The sequence below is a fragment of the Mchenga conophoros genome, linkage group LG18 (genome assembly GCF_057382185.1).
Source record: "Mchenga conophoros isolate Kocher_MC1m ecotype Shallow Benthic linkage group LG18, M_conophoros_male_GT1.1, whole genome shotgun sequence".
NCBI classification, from domain to species: domain Eukaryota; kingdom Metazoa; phylum Chordata; class Actinopteri; order Cichliformes; family Cichlidae; genus Mchenga; species Mchenga conophoros.
In genome coordinates, this window is record NC_140543.1 from 6,663,212 (window position 1) to 6,681,297 (window position 18,086).

General features: G+C 40.7%; 2 protein-coding genes across 3 annotated transcripts; one reads left to right on the forward strand and one right to left on the reverse strand.

Annotated features, from left to right (window-relative positions):
- Positions 1-1,292: 1,292 nt before the first annotated feature.
- On the forward strand, positions 1,293-2,993 carry LOC146553103 (uncharacterized). Its single transcript, XM_085255732.1, has one exon. The coding sequence runs from the start codon at positions 1,366-1,368 to the stop codon at positions 2,968-2,970; it is 1,605 nt and encodes a 534-aa protein (XP_085111858.1). The 5' UTR covers positions 1,293-1,365; the 3' UTR covers positions 2,971-2,993.
- A 2,996-nt stretch (positions 2,994-5,989) lies between these two features.
- LOC146553104 (tripartite motif-containing protein 16-like) lies at positions 5,990-8,325 on the reverse strand. Of its 2 annotated transcripts, XM_085255722.1 has the most exons (2): positions 7,347-8,325; positions 6,486-6,639 (listed from the first exon to the last, which is right to left on the reverse strand). In XM_085255722.1, exons 1-2 carry the CDS (start codon positions 8,136-8,138, stop codon positions 6,583-6,585), a joined length of 849 nt encoding a protein of 282 aa, XP_085111848.1. In that variant the 5' UTR covers positions 8,139-8,325; the 3' UTR covers positions 6,486-6,582. The 2 variants fall into 2 exon arrangements, with proteins under 2 accessions (XP_085111847.1, XP_085111848.1); XM_085255721.1 differs by having other exon boundaries at positions 5,990-8,325.
- Between the last annotated feature and the right edge of the window lie 9,761 nt (positions 8,326-18,086).

Sequence of the window (18,086 nt, forward strand, 5' to 3'; positions counted from 1 at the left end):
CTACCAAAGAATGATGATGGGAGAATTTCGATTTATTTATTACGCATTAGTTTTATGGGTCTGTTCCACTTAAGGTCAGATTGGTGTCTATGAACCAAAATGAGTTTCACACCAAGACTAAACTCGTGTCATGGTTTGCATTATGCAGTGGTTACAGTGGTGACACTTATTAGACTCTGAAGTCTGTGCACCAGTTTTTCAGGGTCCTATAGGTGCAATTGTTGCGACCACTGTAAATGTGACACCATCACAGAAAAATGGTATAAAATCAGAAGAAGAAAGAGAACTCTAATATGATGGCTGCACACCAGCTGGATCATTATAACAACATCACATCACATGAGTAACTTCAACATGACGAGACTTCAAGGACTCCAACAATGTTCATACAGTGAGGATAAATAATTTTTTTTTTATTATTTATTATAAAAAGGACACAATATAGATATATAAAATGCAGCCAGAACTCCAATAACTAACATGTCCATTAATTTGACACGTTGATTTATATATAATTTCTTTTTCTCTCTTAGCTTTTCAGCTCCACATTTTTGCCATTTCTTCCACACTCAACTCTTTTCTACAAGCTGAGCACACAGTGAAGGTAGGGGAGGGCTGGTGGCATTAAGAGATTTGATTGGGCAATCTAGGGGCCAGTTAGTTCTTTCCTTTGGTGAAAGTTGGGCTCTTCAATTCAGCATGGTACAACTCCAAAGATTCTGCAACATCAAACCCTCTGTCTGCTAATATTACATCCAGTTACAAGATGAGCTTCCCGACCCCCTGAACTACAGATGCCCTACATGACTGTTAGGACAACTTATGTATTGCAAGTATGCAGTACTAAGAATAACTTGATGTTTCTGACTTTGCATTATGAATTGTTTACCCACTGACAAACATTTCAAGTTCTACTAAATTAAAAGACAATTTGTGGTAACCTGATTAGGATTCAAAAAGAATAATTAACAACACTTCTTGTAATGGTGTTAAAATCAGCCCAGCTTTTATTTTCATATGCAAAAAGTAAAAGCAAATCAGCCAACATACTGGACACATAATTGTCAATTATACTGTCACCATTGTTACTGGTATTGAAAGCTTATTGATAATTTGTCCAAGTAAGGAATGCCCTCTCACAAATGTCATGTGACAACCTCATTGGCTTACAGAACTGTGATGTCACACACATTTAGAATCTTACCACCACTGTGATCCTTCGATCCTAAAACCTATAAATAGGGGTGAGACGCAAGAACTTTTAGTCCGTTATTCGCAGCATTTATGTTTGCAGCATTCAAATGAACGTTCGCCAGAGAAGCCCTTTTTGGATCCTTTTCAGAGTCACTGTTAACAGATTCCAACATGTCTCCAAGAAAGCAGAAAAAAAGAGAAAACGTAAAGCCCAGCGCTCCTCTTTGCAATCGAGAAGACGATACGCAACTGCAGAAGATGTGCTTGGAAGAAATGCATGAGGAAAATCTCATGAACAATCACAATACGCGACACCCGCCCCAGCCAGAGTACACCAATTACATCTGGGAAAGTTTTTTTAAACAACGAACGGAGATTATCTTACTGAGAGAGCACTGTGAGAGAAGGACCGCTGAAGCAGATAAACTGTTCAGACAGCTTCTCGATAAGGAAGATATTATAAAGGAGAAAGAAATGGAACTCCTAGACATGCGGGGAAGGATCTTTGAGCTCCAAGCAAAGCTTAATAAAGTACAAGAAAAACCAACAGAAGAAATCCTCCAACAGAAGAAAAACGAGAAAGAGAGGGAAAAAAAGATTCAGGAGCTGCAAGTAAAGCTGGATGAAGCTCTGCAAAAAAATCAAGAACTCCTCCAAGAGAAGAAACAACTGGTCATAAAACTCCAAGGCACTGAGATAAATGAAAAAGTGCTGAAAGGAAGGGTTGAGTTTCTTCGAAAGAAAGCGCAACAGTCCATGAAAAAGGAAGATATGGATTGCAAGCTTCAGGACAGCGAGAAACACAAGGAAGCCTTGCAAATAAAGCTTGATGAAGCTCTGCAAAAAAATCAAGAACTCCTCCAAGAAAAAGAACAAATGGACATAAAGCAGCGCAAACTGCAAGGCATGGAGGGAAAGTACAAAGCACTGCAGGCGAAGCTTGATAAAACACTGAACAAAAATAAAGAGTTGCTTCAAGAAAAAAAGCAACTAGAAATTAAACAGAAAGAAACGGACTCCAAGCTTGAAGGCGTGGAGGAAAAATTCACCGCGCTGAAAATAAAGCTTGATAAAACAGTGCAAAGAAATAAGGATTTCCTACAAGACAAAGAACAATGGGAAATAAAGCAGAAAGAAGATAAACAAATTCTCCAGGACTTTGAGAGGAAAAACCAACAACTGCAAGACCGTTATAACCAACTGAACTCCAAAACAACTGAGCTGGGGGGGGAAAAGAAAAAAGTGCAAAAACAATGCTCAGAGATGCAGAGTAAGCTCAGTGACATGCTGAGAAAAAACACAGAACTGGAGAAACTTTCCAACAATTTGAAGTGCAAAAACACTGAGGTGCAGATGTTAAAGCAGCAAGTAGAGAAAACAAACAAAGACCTGCAGTGTACACTTCAAGAACTCGAGAGAAGTCAGCAGCTACAAGACGCACACAACAAATTACAACACAGTTATACAGAGATGCACGAGGCAAAGCTTATGCAGGAGGCCAAATGTAAAGAACTGAAAGAAAGGCTGGAAGAAAAACAAGCCAAATTAGAAGAAGTGGAGACAACATGCAGGAAACTTGAGAAGGAAAACACACAAACAATTGATGAGTTACGAACCCTCATCCTAGAGAAAAGAGTGCTCGTGGAAAAGATCACGGAAAAGAAGAAAAAACGCTTCCGCTTCTTCTGGAGAAAGAGCACTCCTGCTTTTTCTACTTTTTCTACTTTTCCTTCTGCTGATGTCACCCCGTCTTCCTCCTCCACCGTTGCATCGTAATTTTCACCTTAACTCCTAACACCTGCCCCCCCCATCTTCCCCCCCCCCTCTCTCTTTCACCCTCACCCCCCAACCAGTCCCGACAGTTGACTGGCCCCTCTAGAGCCTGGTTCTGTCATAGGTTTCTTCCTTTAAAGGGAGTTGTTCCTATCCACTGTCGCACCCAGTGCTTGCTCAGAGGGCATAGTTGGGGTTCTCTCTCCTCTCTTTCCTCCTTTCTATCCCTTTCCTTTACCCTCTTCTTTAACCCCCACCCCTCCCCCTTTTCTATCCCCCCGCTTTTCTATTTCCTTAATAATTAAATAATAAACACAATTGGCTACATTTTAAATGTGTCTGATCAACGTCTTCATTCAAGAATGAATTGTCTTTCTCACGGAGTCATGTGTATTTTGTGTTTTCCTCGGGCTGGTGATCCCCGCGGTCGTTCAGCCCCGGAGTCCAGAGTTTTAGTGTTTTAATCACATTTAGTGTTACATTTTAGATCACCACAATAGGATATCCATAATTTAGGATTCAGGCATTTGTTTTATTTCAATATCGTAATCATTCTATGACTGAGTAGTTTACAGAAGCTTCAGTCTGCACCAATAACTTCTGTTGGAGCTATTTGTTCTTATTTTTTATTATTTTGAAATTAGTTAAAGTTTGTTGTTAGTTTACTTATATTTTGGGGTTTATTTACAAGTTTATTTGTAGGTTAATATTTGTTTCAATGTTTTGTTTCTTTGATGTTACCTTGTTAAATTAGTCAGTAAAAGCTGTAGGGCCATTTTGTTTCTATAAATAAAGAGACTGGTATAGGACCAGCATGCACTGGGGTGAGCCTATGGTTTTTTACTAGAGCAGGAGAAGCAGCAGGACGTAACTAAAAATGGATCTTGTTATTGCTTGCCAAACTGGATAAAATAAACCATAAGAACGCAACTTTAAAGTTTGGACAGTGGACTTCTTTTGCCTGCGTACGAAATATTATCTCAGTGCAGCAGTGGCTTGTGGACTTTTAATTGTGGGATGTTTGGTTTGTCAAACAAAAGGAATTGCCACTACAAAAAGTAAAAAACCTGCCCGTGGACAAAGGAATAATCCTTCATTAATGGATATGTTGGATATATGGATTTCAAGGATCACCGTCGAACTCGAATAAAAGTTACTGGATCGTCTGTAAGTACTCCAGACGGATTTGATGTTGAAGCCTGGATCAACATGTCACTCGTTCATCAAAGCTGGTGAGTGACAATATTGTTTAAGCCGTAAAGGAAAACGGTGAAGCTATTGGAGTTTAAAGACATTATTTCACTACAAAGACTGATGAACTGAGTTTTGATGTACTAAATTTGTGCATAATAGCATCACTAATTGAAACATGCCAACGCCCTCCGTGGAAATGTTTGTTCGGTGCAATCATGTTTGCGCTTTATGCTATGGATTCTCAGTGTGCTGTGCATCTTTATAATGTTTGAAATAATCCAAGAGGACAATAAAAATGTCGGATATTAAGAGTAAACAAGAGAGTAAACAAGAGGATGACACTCAGATGCAAGCAGAGAAAAGAAGCATCAAATTTACGCCAAAAGGTTTGGATTTGTATATAAAGACATGCCAAGAAAAGCGGAGTTCAATGTGTAAGCAAGCATCTAAGTACATGGGGAAAATTTCTGCTTTAATGACCTCACATGAGAGCGTTAAGGAAGTGTCTTCTGAATTTGGGAAGTTTATTAAATGCTATCAAGATGCAAACGCTTTGCAAGAATCCTTTTTAAGTTTGCCACTGCCAGAAGATGAAGTGAAAAGGCAAAGCGCACATTTTCAGTCTAAGGTGACAGCATTCTCTGTTTTTATGGACAAAGTAAAGGTTTGTTTGCAGGAAGCAGGCGAGCCGTATACTGAACAAAGCAATACTGCTCTTAATGATCAAGCTGTTGAAAGTTTGGATGAAATAAATCCTGAAGACAGTGTCTCTAATATCTCAAGTGTAAAGCCACCTTCGAAAACATTGTCACAGCAAAGTCGAATTTCATCAACATCTTCCGCACGCATTAAAGCTGCGGCTGACAAGGCAGCGCTCATGGAGCGACTCGCTGCATTAAAGAAAAACATTCTATTGAAGCGCAAGAGGAAAAACTGAGAAAAGAAAAGGAGAAATTATCCTTGGAAACAGAGTTGGCAGCAACTAAGGCAAAGCTTCGTGTCTTAAAAATAAACTCAGTTTGTAGCTCTGAGCGTTCTGATGGAATGAACTCTTATTTTGAAAGAGGGCACGTACAAGAAGCGCCTTGTGCTGATACATTTGTTCCGGCAGAAAGAGATTACTCTGGTACAAATTCTACATCTGAATCACAAGTAATCGTACCTCAAAACTCAATCAACTGGAAGCAGAACAAATTCCACTGTTCTGCATAGTTGTTTGTTTTGTTCACACAGCAATCATTTACTAGAGAATTGTAAGCAGTTTAAAGCTAAAATTCATCGGGATAAGCTGACTTTTATCAAGGAAAGGGGAATTTATTTTGGTTGTTTAAAAGTTGGTCACATAAGCAAAGACTGTAGGAGTCATTTGAGACACAGCAGCTGAGCAAATGATCATTTCATGCTGAAGACATCCTCAGACAGAATTAAACACATACATAAACACAGCCTGGTGCCAATAACACAGCTAATGACACTGCTGTATCACTGGCTTTACTGATTAAAGACCATATCTGAAGGAAATCTTTGAACACAACAGAAAGTGACCTTTTAAACCTGCGACACTGATGCTGCATTCAAGGACCATTACAAACATTTTAAAGGACTTAAGAACATGAAGAAAATGTGACTTGTTTCTCTGTAATGAAGCTGTTTTAGTGAAGAAAGTTGAAAGGTCACAGAGCGACTGCTGAATCTTCTGCTCTAAACATGAACTCTGAACTTTGTGATGCTTCAGGAGGAAAACTGCTTCAGTTATTCTCTCAGATTAGTTTCATATTTTCTGCATCAGATTTGAGTGAGATCCTGCAATGAAGACAGAAGAAAAGACTTTGTTCAAAGTTTGATTTATAGTCAAACCTTCCAGTTTATTCACACAATAAAACATCAACACAATATGTGAATTCATTCATTAAAATCACAGTGTTTCCTCATTTGTTTGATGATTTTGACAAAAACAAACACAAACACACACACATGGTCTGCCATACTCATAAAGAGAAATGTCGACATTGTTCAATACAAATATTCCAGAAACATTTAGAGGATAGAGAAGTTTACATTTTCATGTGGAGAAATATTTTAGTAAATCAAAATGATGATGAGCAGTGATAGCCTCCATAAACAGTCACAGGAAAGATCTCCTTTAAAAACTGAGAAACATCAAGAGAACAACTAGAAGATCTGGAGGTACCACCCATAATGTTTGACTGACAGCTGATCTCTGTGCAGAAATGATGGAGAGAAAATAAAATGAAACTAAAACACAGATTTAAACACACAATATGAAAGACTTCAGTCTATTTCACTTTAATCAACTCAGCTGTGGCTCCACAATCATCATCATAATCGTAGTAAAACGTCAGTCCAGCATAGAGCGGCTGAGTGAATGTGGTCTGGACTCTGTGGAGGAGAGTCATGGTTTCAGAGACGCTGTAGAAGGACAAAATACCTGCTCTGTGATCCAGGTACACTCCTACTCTGGAGGAACGAGGACCTGAGACAGGAGTTTGGATGTAGTTGTACCAAAATGTATAACTGTTGTTGTCACAATCTAATGACCAAGATTTGTCATTATGTCCAAATCTACATTCATTACTATTCCCTGCTCTGCTGATATTCTTGTATGCGACTGCTACATAACCTCCTGCCCCTCTCCACTCCACCTCCCAGTAACAACGTCCAGTCAGACTCTCTCTACTCAGGACCTGTTTATACAAAGTGAATCTGTCTGGATGATCAGAATAAGACTGTTGTTGATTCATAAATGTTACTTTTCTGTTCCCCTCTGATAATAACAGCTGTTTGTTTGCTGTGTTTGGATCCAGTGTGATTTCACATGAATATTTTAAGAATCCAGCTCTGGTCTTTGGCTCTGGTGGATCTGACAGTAAAACATCCACTTCAGTGACTGTCAGTGAGATGTTTGTCCATTCCTCTCTCAGAATGTCCTGTAGTTTATCTCTGACCTCTGACACAGCTGCTGTCACATCCTCAAAGTAGCTCAGAGGACGGATATTGATGCTGGATGAGTCTGTAGACTCACTGAGTGCTGACAGTGAGGGGTAGTTGTGTAGAAACTGGATGTGATCCTCTGTGTGTGAGAGCTGCTTCAGCTCAGCATCTTTCCTCTTCAGCTCAGTGATCTCCTGCTCCAGCTTCTCCTGAAGCTCTTTGACTCGACTCACTTCAGTTTCCTGCTGGGATCTGATCTGCTGCTTCACATCAGAGCTTCTTTTCTGGATGAGATGGATCAGCTCAGTGAAGATCTTCTCACTGTGCTCCACTGTTTGATCAGCAGACTGATTGATGGCCTCCACCTCCTGTTGAAGCAGCTTCACATCTTTCTCTCTGTCCTGGATTCTCTGCTGGATGTTTTGTCGACTCACCTCCAGCTCTCTCTGCCTCTCAGTCCTTTCTGCTGCAGCTGAGACTGTGTCGTGGCCTTTATGTTCATCCACAGGGCAGAGATAACAGATACTCTGCTGATCAGTACGGCAGAACATCTTCATCACCTCATCATGACGAGAGCAGATGTTCTCCTGGAGCTTCTTGGAGGGCTCCACCAGCTTGTGTTTCTTTAATGGAGCTACTTCATAATGTGGCTGAAGGTGTTTCTCACAGTAAGAGACCAAACACACCAGACAGGATTTCACAGCCTTTAGCTTCATGCCAGAGCACAGATCACAGGCCACATCTTCAGGTCCAGCATAGCAGTGATCAGCAGGAGCAGCTTGGAGTCCAGTCTTCTTCAGCTCCTCCACTAAATCTGCTAACATGGTGTTTTTCACCAGGACAGGCCTCGCTGTGAAAGTCTGTCTGCACTGAGGGCAGCTGTAGATTTTCTTCTTTTCCTCTTCATCCCAGAAGCTTTTAATACAGTTCATGCAGTAGCTGTGTCCACAGGGAATAGCCACCGGATCCTTTAGTAGATCCAAACAGACTGAACAGCAGAATTTTGTTTGATCCATTTGATTCATGTGCTGTGCCGTTTCACCGTCTCTCAGTGACTGTCAGACAGTTTCACTTCCTCTGAACAGAAACAACCTCTGTGCTCTGAAGGGAAACAGATCTCTGCTCTTGTTCACCTCCTACAGGAAATGAGGCTCACCAGCAACTGCATTTACACCATGTTGTTTAGACCCATCCTGATACAGACACATCTGTGAAGGGAGGCACTAAAGAAATATTCTTACAGAGCGACCAAGAGCCAATCACATGATGCAGGGTGTGGTATGTTTGGTTACAGCATGCAGTAACAAGTCTGACCCAGTTAAAGTTTAATAGTTTATCTTTACTTGGTGCTTTGAAATGTGACAGTCAACACTCAGTGAGTTCATTTTATATTTCAAAAAGTTCAGCAAAGTTTAGGATGCTGTGATGAATAAAAATAAATCAAACTTTATATTTTGACATTTTCTAATCTTAGTTCATTCTCACACTTACAGAATGATGCATGGGAACAACTGACTCCACTAAATCAAACCTATGTTCAAATTAAATTACTGTACAAGACAGTCAGCAAGCTTGATTATTATTATTATTATTATTATTTATTTATTTTTAAATAGTAAAATATATGTAAAACTATTTAAAAAACAAATACAGATAGTGTTCTAATTCTACATTCTTTAGTAATGTTTCCTGTGTACCACCATGGATTTCGAAACAATACATTAGTATGTGCTTTAAATGCAAACACTCAAATTTAACTCAACATTCACACTGAAGATACACAGTAGACATAAGAATCAGTTTTCATGCCCTTTATTTTTTCTTTCATTTAAAATCTTTTTGGTAAAGATCATCATAATTACCTATTAACTTTCATGTGCAGCTTGAATGTTTCACTATACTGTTGGCAGCAAACGACTCTTCAGTCCAAGGGCGTAGATTTGGCATTAACGGAAGAGACATGTCCCCACCAATATCCAGCGATTATTGAATTGTCCCCACCAATAATTTGAAAGAAAAACAAACCCGATAGAAAGAAAAAAACGATCTGTCAACGTCTCATTCGCCCAGCGGTGCAGAAAGAGTTAAATTACGTTCTCTACTGGAGTCCTACGTCATGTGACAAATATGGCCAATGTGATTGGAGCTCTGTTTAGTTTTAGCAGCGGCAAGCCTGCGCTGCGAACCACTGGATGAGAGACTCACTGAAAAGGCAGCTGGTTTTATTACTCAATGATTTGTTGTTACAAAGATAAAAATTGTGAACAGGAAGAAGTAATGGTATTACTTCTTCCTTGTCACAAGAAGTCACCACAGCAGGTAGATGCCTTTCCTGAACCAAACCCAATGGGATAAGCGTCTCCTTCTGGGATCTTTCACCTGGTAGGCGAACCACTGTAAACCACGATACCAACTAAACCACTTGATAGTTTAGTTAAGAAAAAGTCTGTACAGATAAGGAACATGCATTCTTCACCAGCTTTAAACCTTTGTTCACATGTAATGCTATATTCCACACTTTGCTATCAGTTGTGTACAAATCGGTGGCTACTCATGAGTTCCTCTGAACTTTCATACAACTGAGCTCAACAAACAATAACTGTCAGTCAGCAGAGGAAACTCATTTTTCCTCCAAAGTGATTTAGTGCATCAGAAATCTACGGTGTGTTTATTTTTGTTATTCAGTTCAGTTGTGCGTCAAGCTGACTGCTGTTAATCGTACCGATCAGGCACAAAAGTAAAAGCAGATAGGAATGATACTGTCAATCCGAAAGTCCACCACAAGCTGAAAGAAACAACTCTAAATGCTGTAAAAGAACAATAAATGTTTTTCCACAAAAAAGCAAAACCAAAGGCTCTGAGCCTGGCCTTTTAACGGCTTCACCTACTTTGGAGTTTTTTAAAAACTTCAATACTAGCGTTTTATCTTTCCTGACTTTGTTTAACTTTACTTTTAAATAACCCTTTAATCTCTGGGAAATAATAAAATCATCTTCACTTTTAGTTTTTTCTTGAGCAAAATACATAGAAGACAGCAGATGCATCCAATAAATTTCTCCCGAGTAGGCTGACCCAGTCAAAAAGGCTCACTGTCTGGTGATACATCTTAATCTCGTGTGGTTTTACATTGCTGTAAAAACTTTATTACTACAGATATCTAATAAAAAAACAAAACTGCTGTCACAGCCACTACAAACACAGACTTACATTGAGTTCTATGATCCAGAGCATGGTGACGAACAAGAGGTCAAAGGTGACAAAGAGGCAGAAAGTCCTCCTCACATCCGAGATGCATTTCTTCTCTCCGTTGTCGTACGCCTCCAATCTCACAGAAACGGCCGGGGAGTTGACAGACCCCATGCCTGTTCTGACAGGGATCTGTGAGTAGCTACCTCTGCTGCTGCCTCCACCACGTCGGCCTTCCATCGCTGGCCACCCCACCTGGGCAGGGCTGGCCCCACCTACTGGTCAATTTTAGGAAAGAGTCAGAGGTGGAAGATCATTGGAGCTGGAAGCGAGGCTGGTGTTGGTGATGTGGAGTCACTGTGTGGAGGTTAAAGGCATCACTGCATCTGTAGAAAAGAAGATGAAGAAGGTAAAGAAATGGCAATCTCCTCTCAGGGAGTAAACCTCAGCGATTTTCTAAAGCATCTAAGTCTTTGTAGACATAATAAAAATTCTGACAATCTTCTGCTTTTTTTTTTTTGAACAACATAGTAAAGCAGAATAAGCTCCATCAGGCTGTGGATTTACATTGTTGAGTTAGATTTTATAACGATTTGTTCATAATACAAAGCTTTTAGAGATCTTTGGACTTTGCAGTGCTAAGAGTGTTTATGTTTCTGGCGGACTACAGCTTTCTTGGCTGCTGCCTCAAAGCACACTGTGCGCTGTCTATCTTGCGTGCTGCACAATATCGTTTATTATTTAGTAACTATTGATATCTATGGCTAGCTAGTTTATTGTGATGGTGCTTTTTTTTTTTCTATTATTATGTTGCTCTTTGTTGTTTGCTGTCTCCTCTGTTTTTTTTTTCTCCATACAGGTGACCCAGGAGTTTTTTCTGTTGTTTGTTTTTTTTTCTCTCTTCCCCCCCTTCTCACCGTCTCTTCTCCCCTTTGGTTTTCTTTCTTTCTCTCCCCCTCTTTCTTTCATTCTTTCCCCCTGTCCTATCCCACAGTTATGTCTGTCCCGTTTGCAACTGAAAATAAAATAAATTCATAATTATAATAAAGGTCAACCAAATGGACCAATATGGCAAGGCCATGATGATCCACTTGGTAAAATAAATCCGCTTGGCATCTTTCTTGGCCTCAAGACAACAATTCTGATGGCTAAAGATCCAAACGGGACAAAAAAAAAAAAAAAAAGAATGTTTATGTTTCTGGTTTCTGAGAGCAGAGCTAAAAACAAAACAAAACAAAACACAAAACAAATAAAATAAACAAGCACAACACAACCCCCCCCAAAATCTAATTCAAACCACTAGTCATGCACAAAACCAACCATATATATGCAAAGTTGTTGATGCTCTCTGTATGGTTGCCACTCAAACTCTTCACTGTATCTCAAAGACTGAACCCTTCAGGAGAAACTCATTTCTGCTGCTTGCGTCTGTGATTTCTTCACTACTCAACGTTTCTGAGATCTGGAACGCAGATCGACTAGTACCGTATTTTCACGACCATAAGGCGCACTTAAAAGTCTTAGATTTTCTTCAAAAAGTGCGGCGCGCCCTATAGCGCAGTGCGCCCTATGTGTTGTAAGGAGGACGTAGTAGAGAACACCATGAGAACGTTAAAGGGTGAAGTGTGGGCGTTGATTGTATATACCAGGACAATCGCACATACCTGTATAAAAGAACAGGTATGTGCATTATGCAGGACATCGTTGTTTTAACAACCCTGAAAATGGCAAAGAGACACGCTTACAAAGCACAGTTTAAACTGAAGGCCATCAGCTACGCGGAGGAACATGGAAATCGAGCAGCGGCGAGAGAATTTAAGGTTAATGAATCGATGGTTCGCAAGTAGAGGAAGCTGGAAAACAAGCTCCGACAGGTCAAGAATACGCAGCTGAGTTTCCGCGGACATAAGGCGATCATCGAGCAAAGAACGAGCGGGAGAAGCGTTTCGACGGTCACCATTCGGCTAAAAGCAGTTTCACTTTCACTTTTTATGAAACTGTGCCATTTTTCCATCCGGACCAGGACTACGGTAGCGCAGCAACTTCCAGCGGATTATAAGGAAAAGCTGGCCATCTTCCGCTCCTACTGCAGCAAACACATCGGCGACAAACACATCCAGCGATGGATGACCGATGGAGACCACAGTTTCACCAAGAGTGGAAGGCAGCGCCGGGCGAGTTACGCCACAATTTGCCAATGGATTGTAGATGCTTGGGCTAACATGTCTGCTGGCACTGTTGTTCGAGCTTTCGCAAAAGCCGGCATCATTTCTGAGGAGCCGCACGGCACGGAAAGTGACTCTGACAGTGAAGAAAGTGAACCTGGCATGTTTGATGGAGATTTAGCGCAGCTGTTCAATTCAGACACAGAGGATGAGGACTTCGATGGGTTTGATTGATGATAAAAATGTGAGTACCAAACTTTGTTTTGCTCCTGCTTTATTTTTAAATACGCACACTTGTATGCTTGTGTGTTGTTGATGATGACGATTACCGGCAATAGAAATGTGAGTAAGGTACCGAATTCAGGTTTGCTCCCGCTTTATTTTTAAATAGGCATATGGTACTTGTATGCGCCCTATGGTCCAGTGCGCCTTATGTGTGTGTTAAATACAGTAAGGGCACACATAACTGAGACTGCGCCTTTTAGCACAGTGCGCCTTATGGTCGTGAAAATACGGTAAATCAAAACGTTCACCTTCTGGCTCAGTTCTCCCGTCACCACCACAGTCTAGTGCAACACCTGAGGTGTCGGATGTCATCCCAGCCTGTTCACATCCAGCAGTAAACTCTACTACATGGTGATTGTTCGGATGAAGTCAACAGAAACACAATGTCTGAAAAAAACATTGTATTACATCTTTTTCTTCATGTTGTCACCACCCAGCTCATAGGAAGTGACAAATAAATGGGAGACCACACACAGGCTTTTAAAGACTGTAAGACATATTTAATGAAAATAAGGTAAAACAACTTAAAGACAATGTAAATGATATAACAGCCATAACTGAAACTTCCAAAAGAACATGATGAGTGGCAGACAGAGAGAGCCAGAGCCAGCCTCTCTAGCTGGTTCAGTCAAGGTGCCTTTGGATACACTGGGACTGGCCTCTCAGGTGTGCTGCATCAATAATTGCGTCAGCTCCACCTGTGTGGTGAAACCCATGCCTTGAACAAGCACACACTCACCAGTATCAGTAACCTGTGAAAATGGCAACACGGAGGCTAAGATAAAAGAATCCTTCGCTCCTGTGTCACGCAAAATCTTTACAGGAACTTTATGAACATCACCCGGGAGTGATACAAACCCATCGGACACAAAATCCTCAAACCCCGCATAGCTCTCTGAGTCAGACTTAGTCGAAACTGGCGTTTCCCGAGAGACTACTGAAATTTCCCGTGCAGGAATGGTAAGAGCCACAGGCTTAACCTGTTTGCCTGTACGCGCCAACTTGCTTTTCAACAAGGGACATTCTGCTTTCCAGTGTCCATCGCCATGGCAGTAGTTGCATGCTTGACCAAACTTACTGGGCTTCACACCACCAATGGCCTTCGCAGGGTCCGATGACATAACCTTAGTTTGACCAAAAGCTGTAGCGGGAGCACCAACTGAAAAACAGTTTCTACCAACCTGCCCCTTATGTGCCAAGACATATTCATCTGCCAATTTAGCAGCGTCAGAAACGGTTGTCACTTCCCGTTCGGCAATATAAGTGGCAAGCACAGGAGGAACACACTCTTTAAACTGCTCCAATACCATCAACTCACATAAATCCTGAAAAGTTGTCACTCCCAGTGCCGAACACCATCTGTTGAAGTGTTTAGTTAACTCCCTCGCAAACTCTATATGCGACTGCTTATCAGACTTCCTCCATGATCTGAAACGTTGATGGTAAGCTTCTGGTACCAACTCATACGCCTTCAGAACTGCATCTTTCACAGTAGCAAAACTCCAACAATCAACTGCACTGAGTGCTGAATAATCTTCCTGAGCCTTTCCAGTCAAAACAGACTGTAACATAATCACACAGTCAGCTTCTGGCCATCCTCTCAATTCGGCAATGCGTTCAAAAAGGGAGAAAAAGGCATCTGGCTCTCTTTCATCAAATTTCGGCACCAAGCGCAAATTACGCAGGACATCAAAAGTTTCAACTCCTTGTGGAGAAGACTCTTTAGCCTCAACACCACCTGATAACTTGCCCGCCTTGATTAGGTCTAGCCGATACTGCTCTAGCTCCAACTTTTCCTTTTCTAAAGAATGCCTTACACGTTCTTTCTCCATGCTCAGCTTGTCTCTTTCCATTTGTAAGAGTAACAACTCCTTTTGCTGCTCAAAAGACAAAGCAACGGCAGTTGAGACCACAGACTGATCAACCTCAGCCACTAAGGTCTGCATTTTACGTGGCAACACGCCTTTCTTTACTAATGCAGCCTTCAACACTCCTTTAATCTCATCTTTCAACCGTTTATCTCCAATGTCGACATCGTAATGTTCAGCAAGTTTCAAGAGTTGTTTTTTAGTACAACTATTCAAGAGTTCCTCCGATGGAGACTGAACAAAAGCATCAACAGTAGCCATAACAGCAAAGTATTGATTCTCGACATGCAATTGAAAACAGCACTTTCCCACTAACTGCCTAACCAAAATCTACTTAACTAAAGCCTAGTCTTCATGCAGTTACTTACGGTGGGTACTTATGCACTAAAAACCACCAGGAAGAGAAAGGGGACGTGCTCCCGAGACAACTGCTCTAACCGTGTTCACCGCAACAGAAATTTCAGTGAATGATTCTCGAGAGAAACACTCCTTCAACCTAACAGGGAAAGCACTGATTTTAACTTTGCGTATTCAATAATCAACACAGCTCATACGCGCCAAAGTTGACACAAGACAGCACATCAACACTAGCTCAAGTCTACAGCAAACAACAGTATTAACATGACTGCCTCCACTCAATCTGCCTAACCCAAATGGCCTCCCAAACACAATACACAGCAGACCCAGAATATCAAAGCACCACAAATAACCAAAGTGATCAGCAATCAACTCAACAATTGCCTACCAGGCAAGTCCTAGCCAAGACACAACTAGACAAGCAGCTGCAAACAAACCAGCTCTCAATCAAATGTTAGAAAGCTTACCAAACCAGGATAATTGCAGACGAGCCCCCATTTGTCACAACCCGGCTCATAGGAAGTGACAAACAAATGGGAGACCACACTTCAGCTTCCCTTGGAAGTCTAATGCGTCAGACCGGAGCTTAATTACTCAGGAACAACAACAACAAAAAAAGATAAATCCACATATATATTAGCGTCTGAGTTGCAAGGGCCAGCAGTCAAAGCAACTTTAAATTACATTTTATTTAAACATATGGGATCCCAGCACCACCCTCTCCCCAGCCACCTACTCCACCTCTTCCAAAGTGAAGGTGTGGTATCAGGGTGCTCAGCCCCGCCGTGAGAGGTAATGTCTCCAGCACATCCTGGGTCTGCACCAGCTTACAAAACAAAGAAACAGATTAGAGCTGGGGACCTGTCGCTGTTCTAAATGTCTTTGAGTGGTTACAATTTCCACTGCTTCAAATCTGTTAACTAACAAGTTTTCATTTAAAAATGTGTATGAGACTCCAACGTATTTACAAGTAGTAACCTCCAGGTCTGAAAAATTAATCCAGAATGGAAGTGCAAACAACTAACAGGAGCAGTTCCTCTGAAAGACACCAAGGCTGGTGCCAATTCCCGCAGTTAGAGCAACAAATACTGAGGCAGCAGTTTGAACAGGCTTGCCAAAGCTGGACACAGTGGAAGATTGAAAAGATGTTGCTGGTCTGATGACTGCTGTGACATTCAAATGGTAGGGTTAGAATTTGGTGTAAACGACATAAAAGAATGAACATCTTGCCTTGTATTAACATTTCAAGTTGCTGATAGCGGTGTGAGAGTGTGGAGAATATTTTCTAGGCATACTTTGAGCCAATTAGTACCAGCTTAGCATTGTTTAACCACCACAGCCCAGCTAATGCCGACCATGTCTATCACTTTATAACCACACTGTACCCATCTTTTGATGGCTGCTTCCAGCTCAAATCATCTCAAACTGGTTTCTTGAACATGAAGATGAGTTCACTGTACTCCAATAGAGCATCTTTGGGATGAGGTGGAACGGCAGATTCAAGTCAACAATTAATGAACATGACTTCATGACGCAGTTCTGTCAGCAACAGGGGTCATACCTGCTATAAACAAGGTGTACCTAACAAAGTGACCAGTAATTGCATATATGCTGTTATGATGGATGTTTATAATAAATATTAACAGAGAGAAAAGATACACCAAAGCTACTCTAGGGTAATAACAAAACGAGGGAAATTAACAAACTACATCTAACTGTTTTGGATTCAGAACAAATATTTTCAGCCTTTTATGAGGATTAAAATTTAATTATGGATTTATTTTGGCAGCTTGTGAGGAGAAAACTATTAGGAGGTAAAGAAACACAGACTCAAAGATTTTACATGTACATGGGCACTGTGTGTGTGTCACAGAGGAATTGCTCCGGGGCTCCCAGTACATTCTTTGTTTATACTCAAACAAGCTTTCACAGCAATAGGTGTGGCATGTATGGAACTGATAACAACTCCTTAAAAGGAGGGACCGTTAGCTTATCTGTTGAAACAGAAAAAAGGCGTTTAACGGTCATAGCACATATTTTCTGCACACAATGTCTCACTTCCCTTTCCTGCAGTTGTACAACTCATAAGCTCTTCTTCCTTTAAATGAAGCTACAAAATAAACATAACACAAAACTCAAAATCTCCCAACACAGCTTGAACTAGTTAAAGAAGATGCTGCCTATCCTGACATTTACATGAAAAGTCAAAACTACTATTTAAGCACAATGACGACAGACTCTAGGAAGACAATCCTGTAAAACATGGAAATATGAAGCATCTCTGATGGCTCAACACAGTAAGAAGAAGGGATGGAAATGATGTATAACTAGTTGAATACTGGAATCAGTGTTTTAGGCTGTGATGTAATAAACTAGTGCTGGGAAAATGAAAAAGAAAGAAGACAAATGTTTCCCTTTTGTGTTTTCCTGATTATGTGTCAGATATTTAAAAAAAACAACAACTATCTATCATGTACAAACTCTTAACAGGAATAAACCTGAAACCAATTGTTCTGCTGGGGAAGTTTTGTAAGTGGTACGAAGTTTAAAAAAACAACATTCACCTGAGGGAGGCTCCCAGGAGCTCAGGTCTGACTGGTTTCAGTGACCAGAAACTGGAATGTACGGTGAGCAAACTGTGTTAAAATGCAGTGACTGATAAAAGACGGATGAGCACCATCACCATCACAATTAGTTGATCAGTATTCTCAATAATATAACAAAAGGCTTTCTTACAGACTGTATTATAATACAAATACAAACCACACATGGATTATTGCATGGTCCTGAAGCCAGCAGCGCCCTTGGTCATGAGATTGGTTTTAAATGTTTGCTGTATTATTGTTTTTAAATCATTGGAGTATACAGATTTTAAAAGTGTTTTATGATTACAATAGTTCGTAAAGTAGCAGAAGTATTCACACATCACAGTGACGGAGGTTAAAGGTTAATTATCAACCTTCTGTGGAGGAAATAAGGTGCTTGTTGTGCATTACGTTCAACATTTTCCTAATGTACCTTCAAACAGCTAATACCGCTTGAGCATTCCTGTCTGTGCCTAATGTCGAGTCATAGTCATGTAGTTTCTCTTTTCAAGTTCTTCATGATGAAA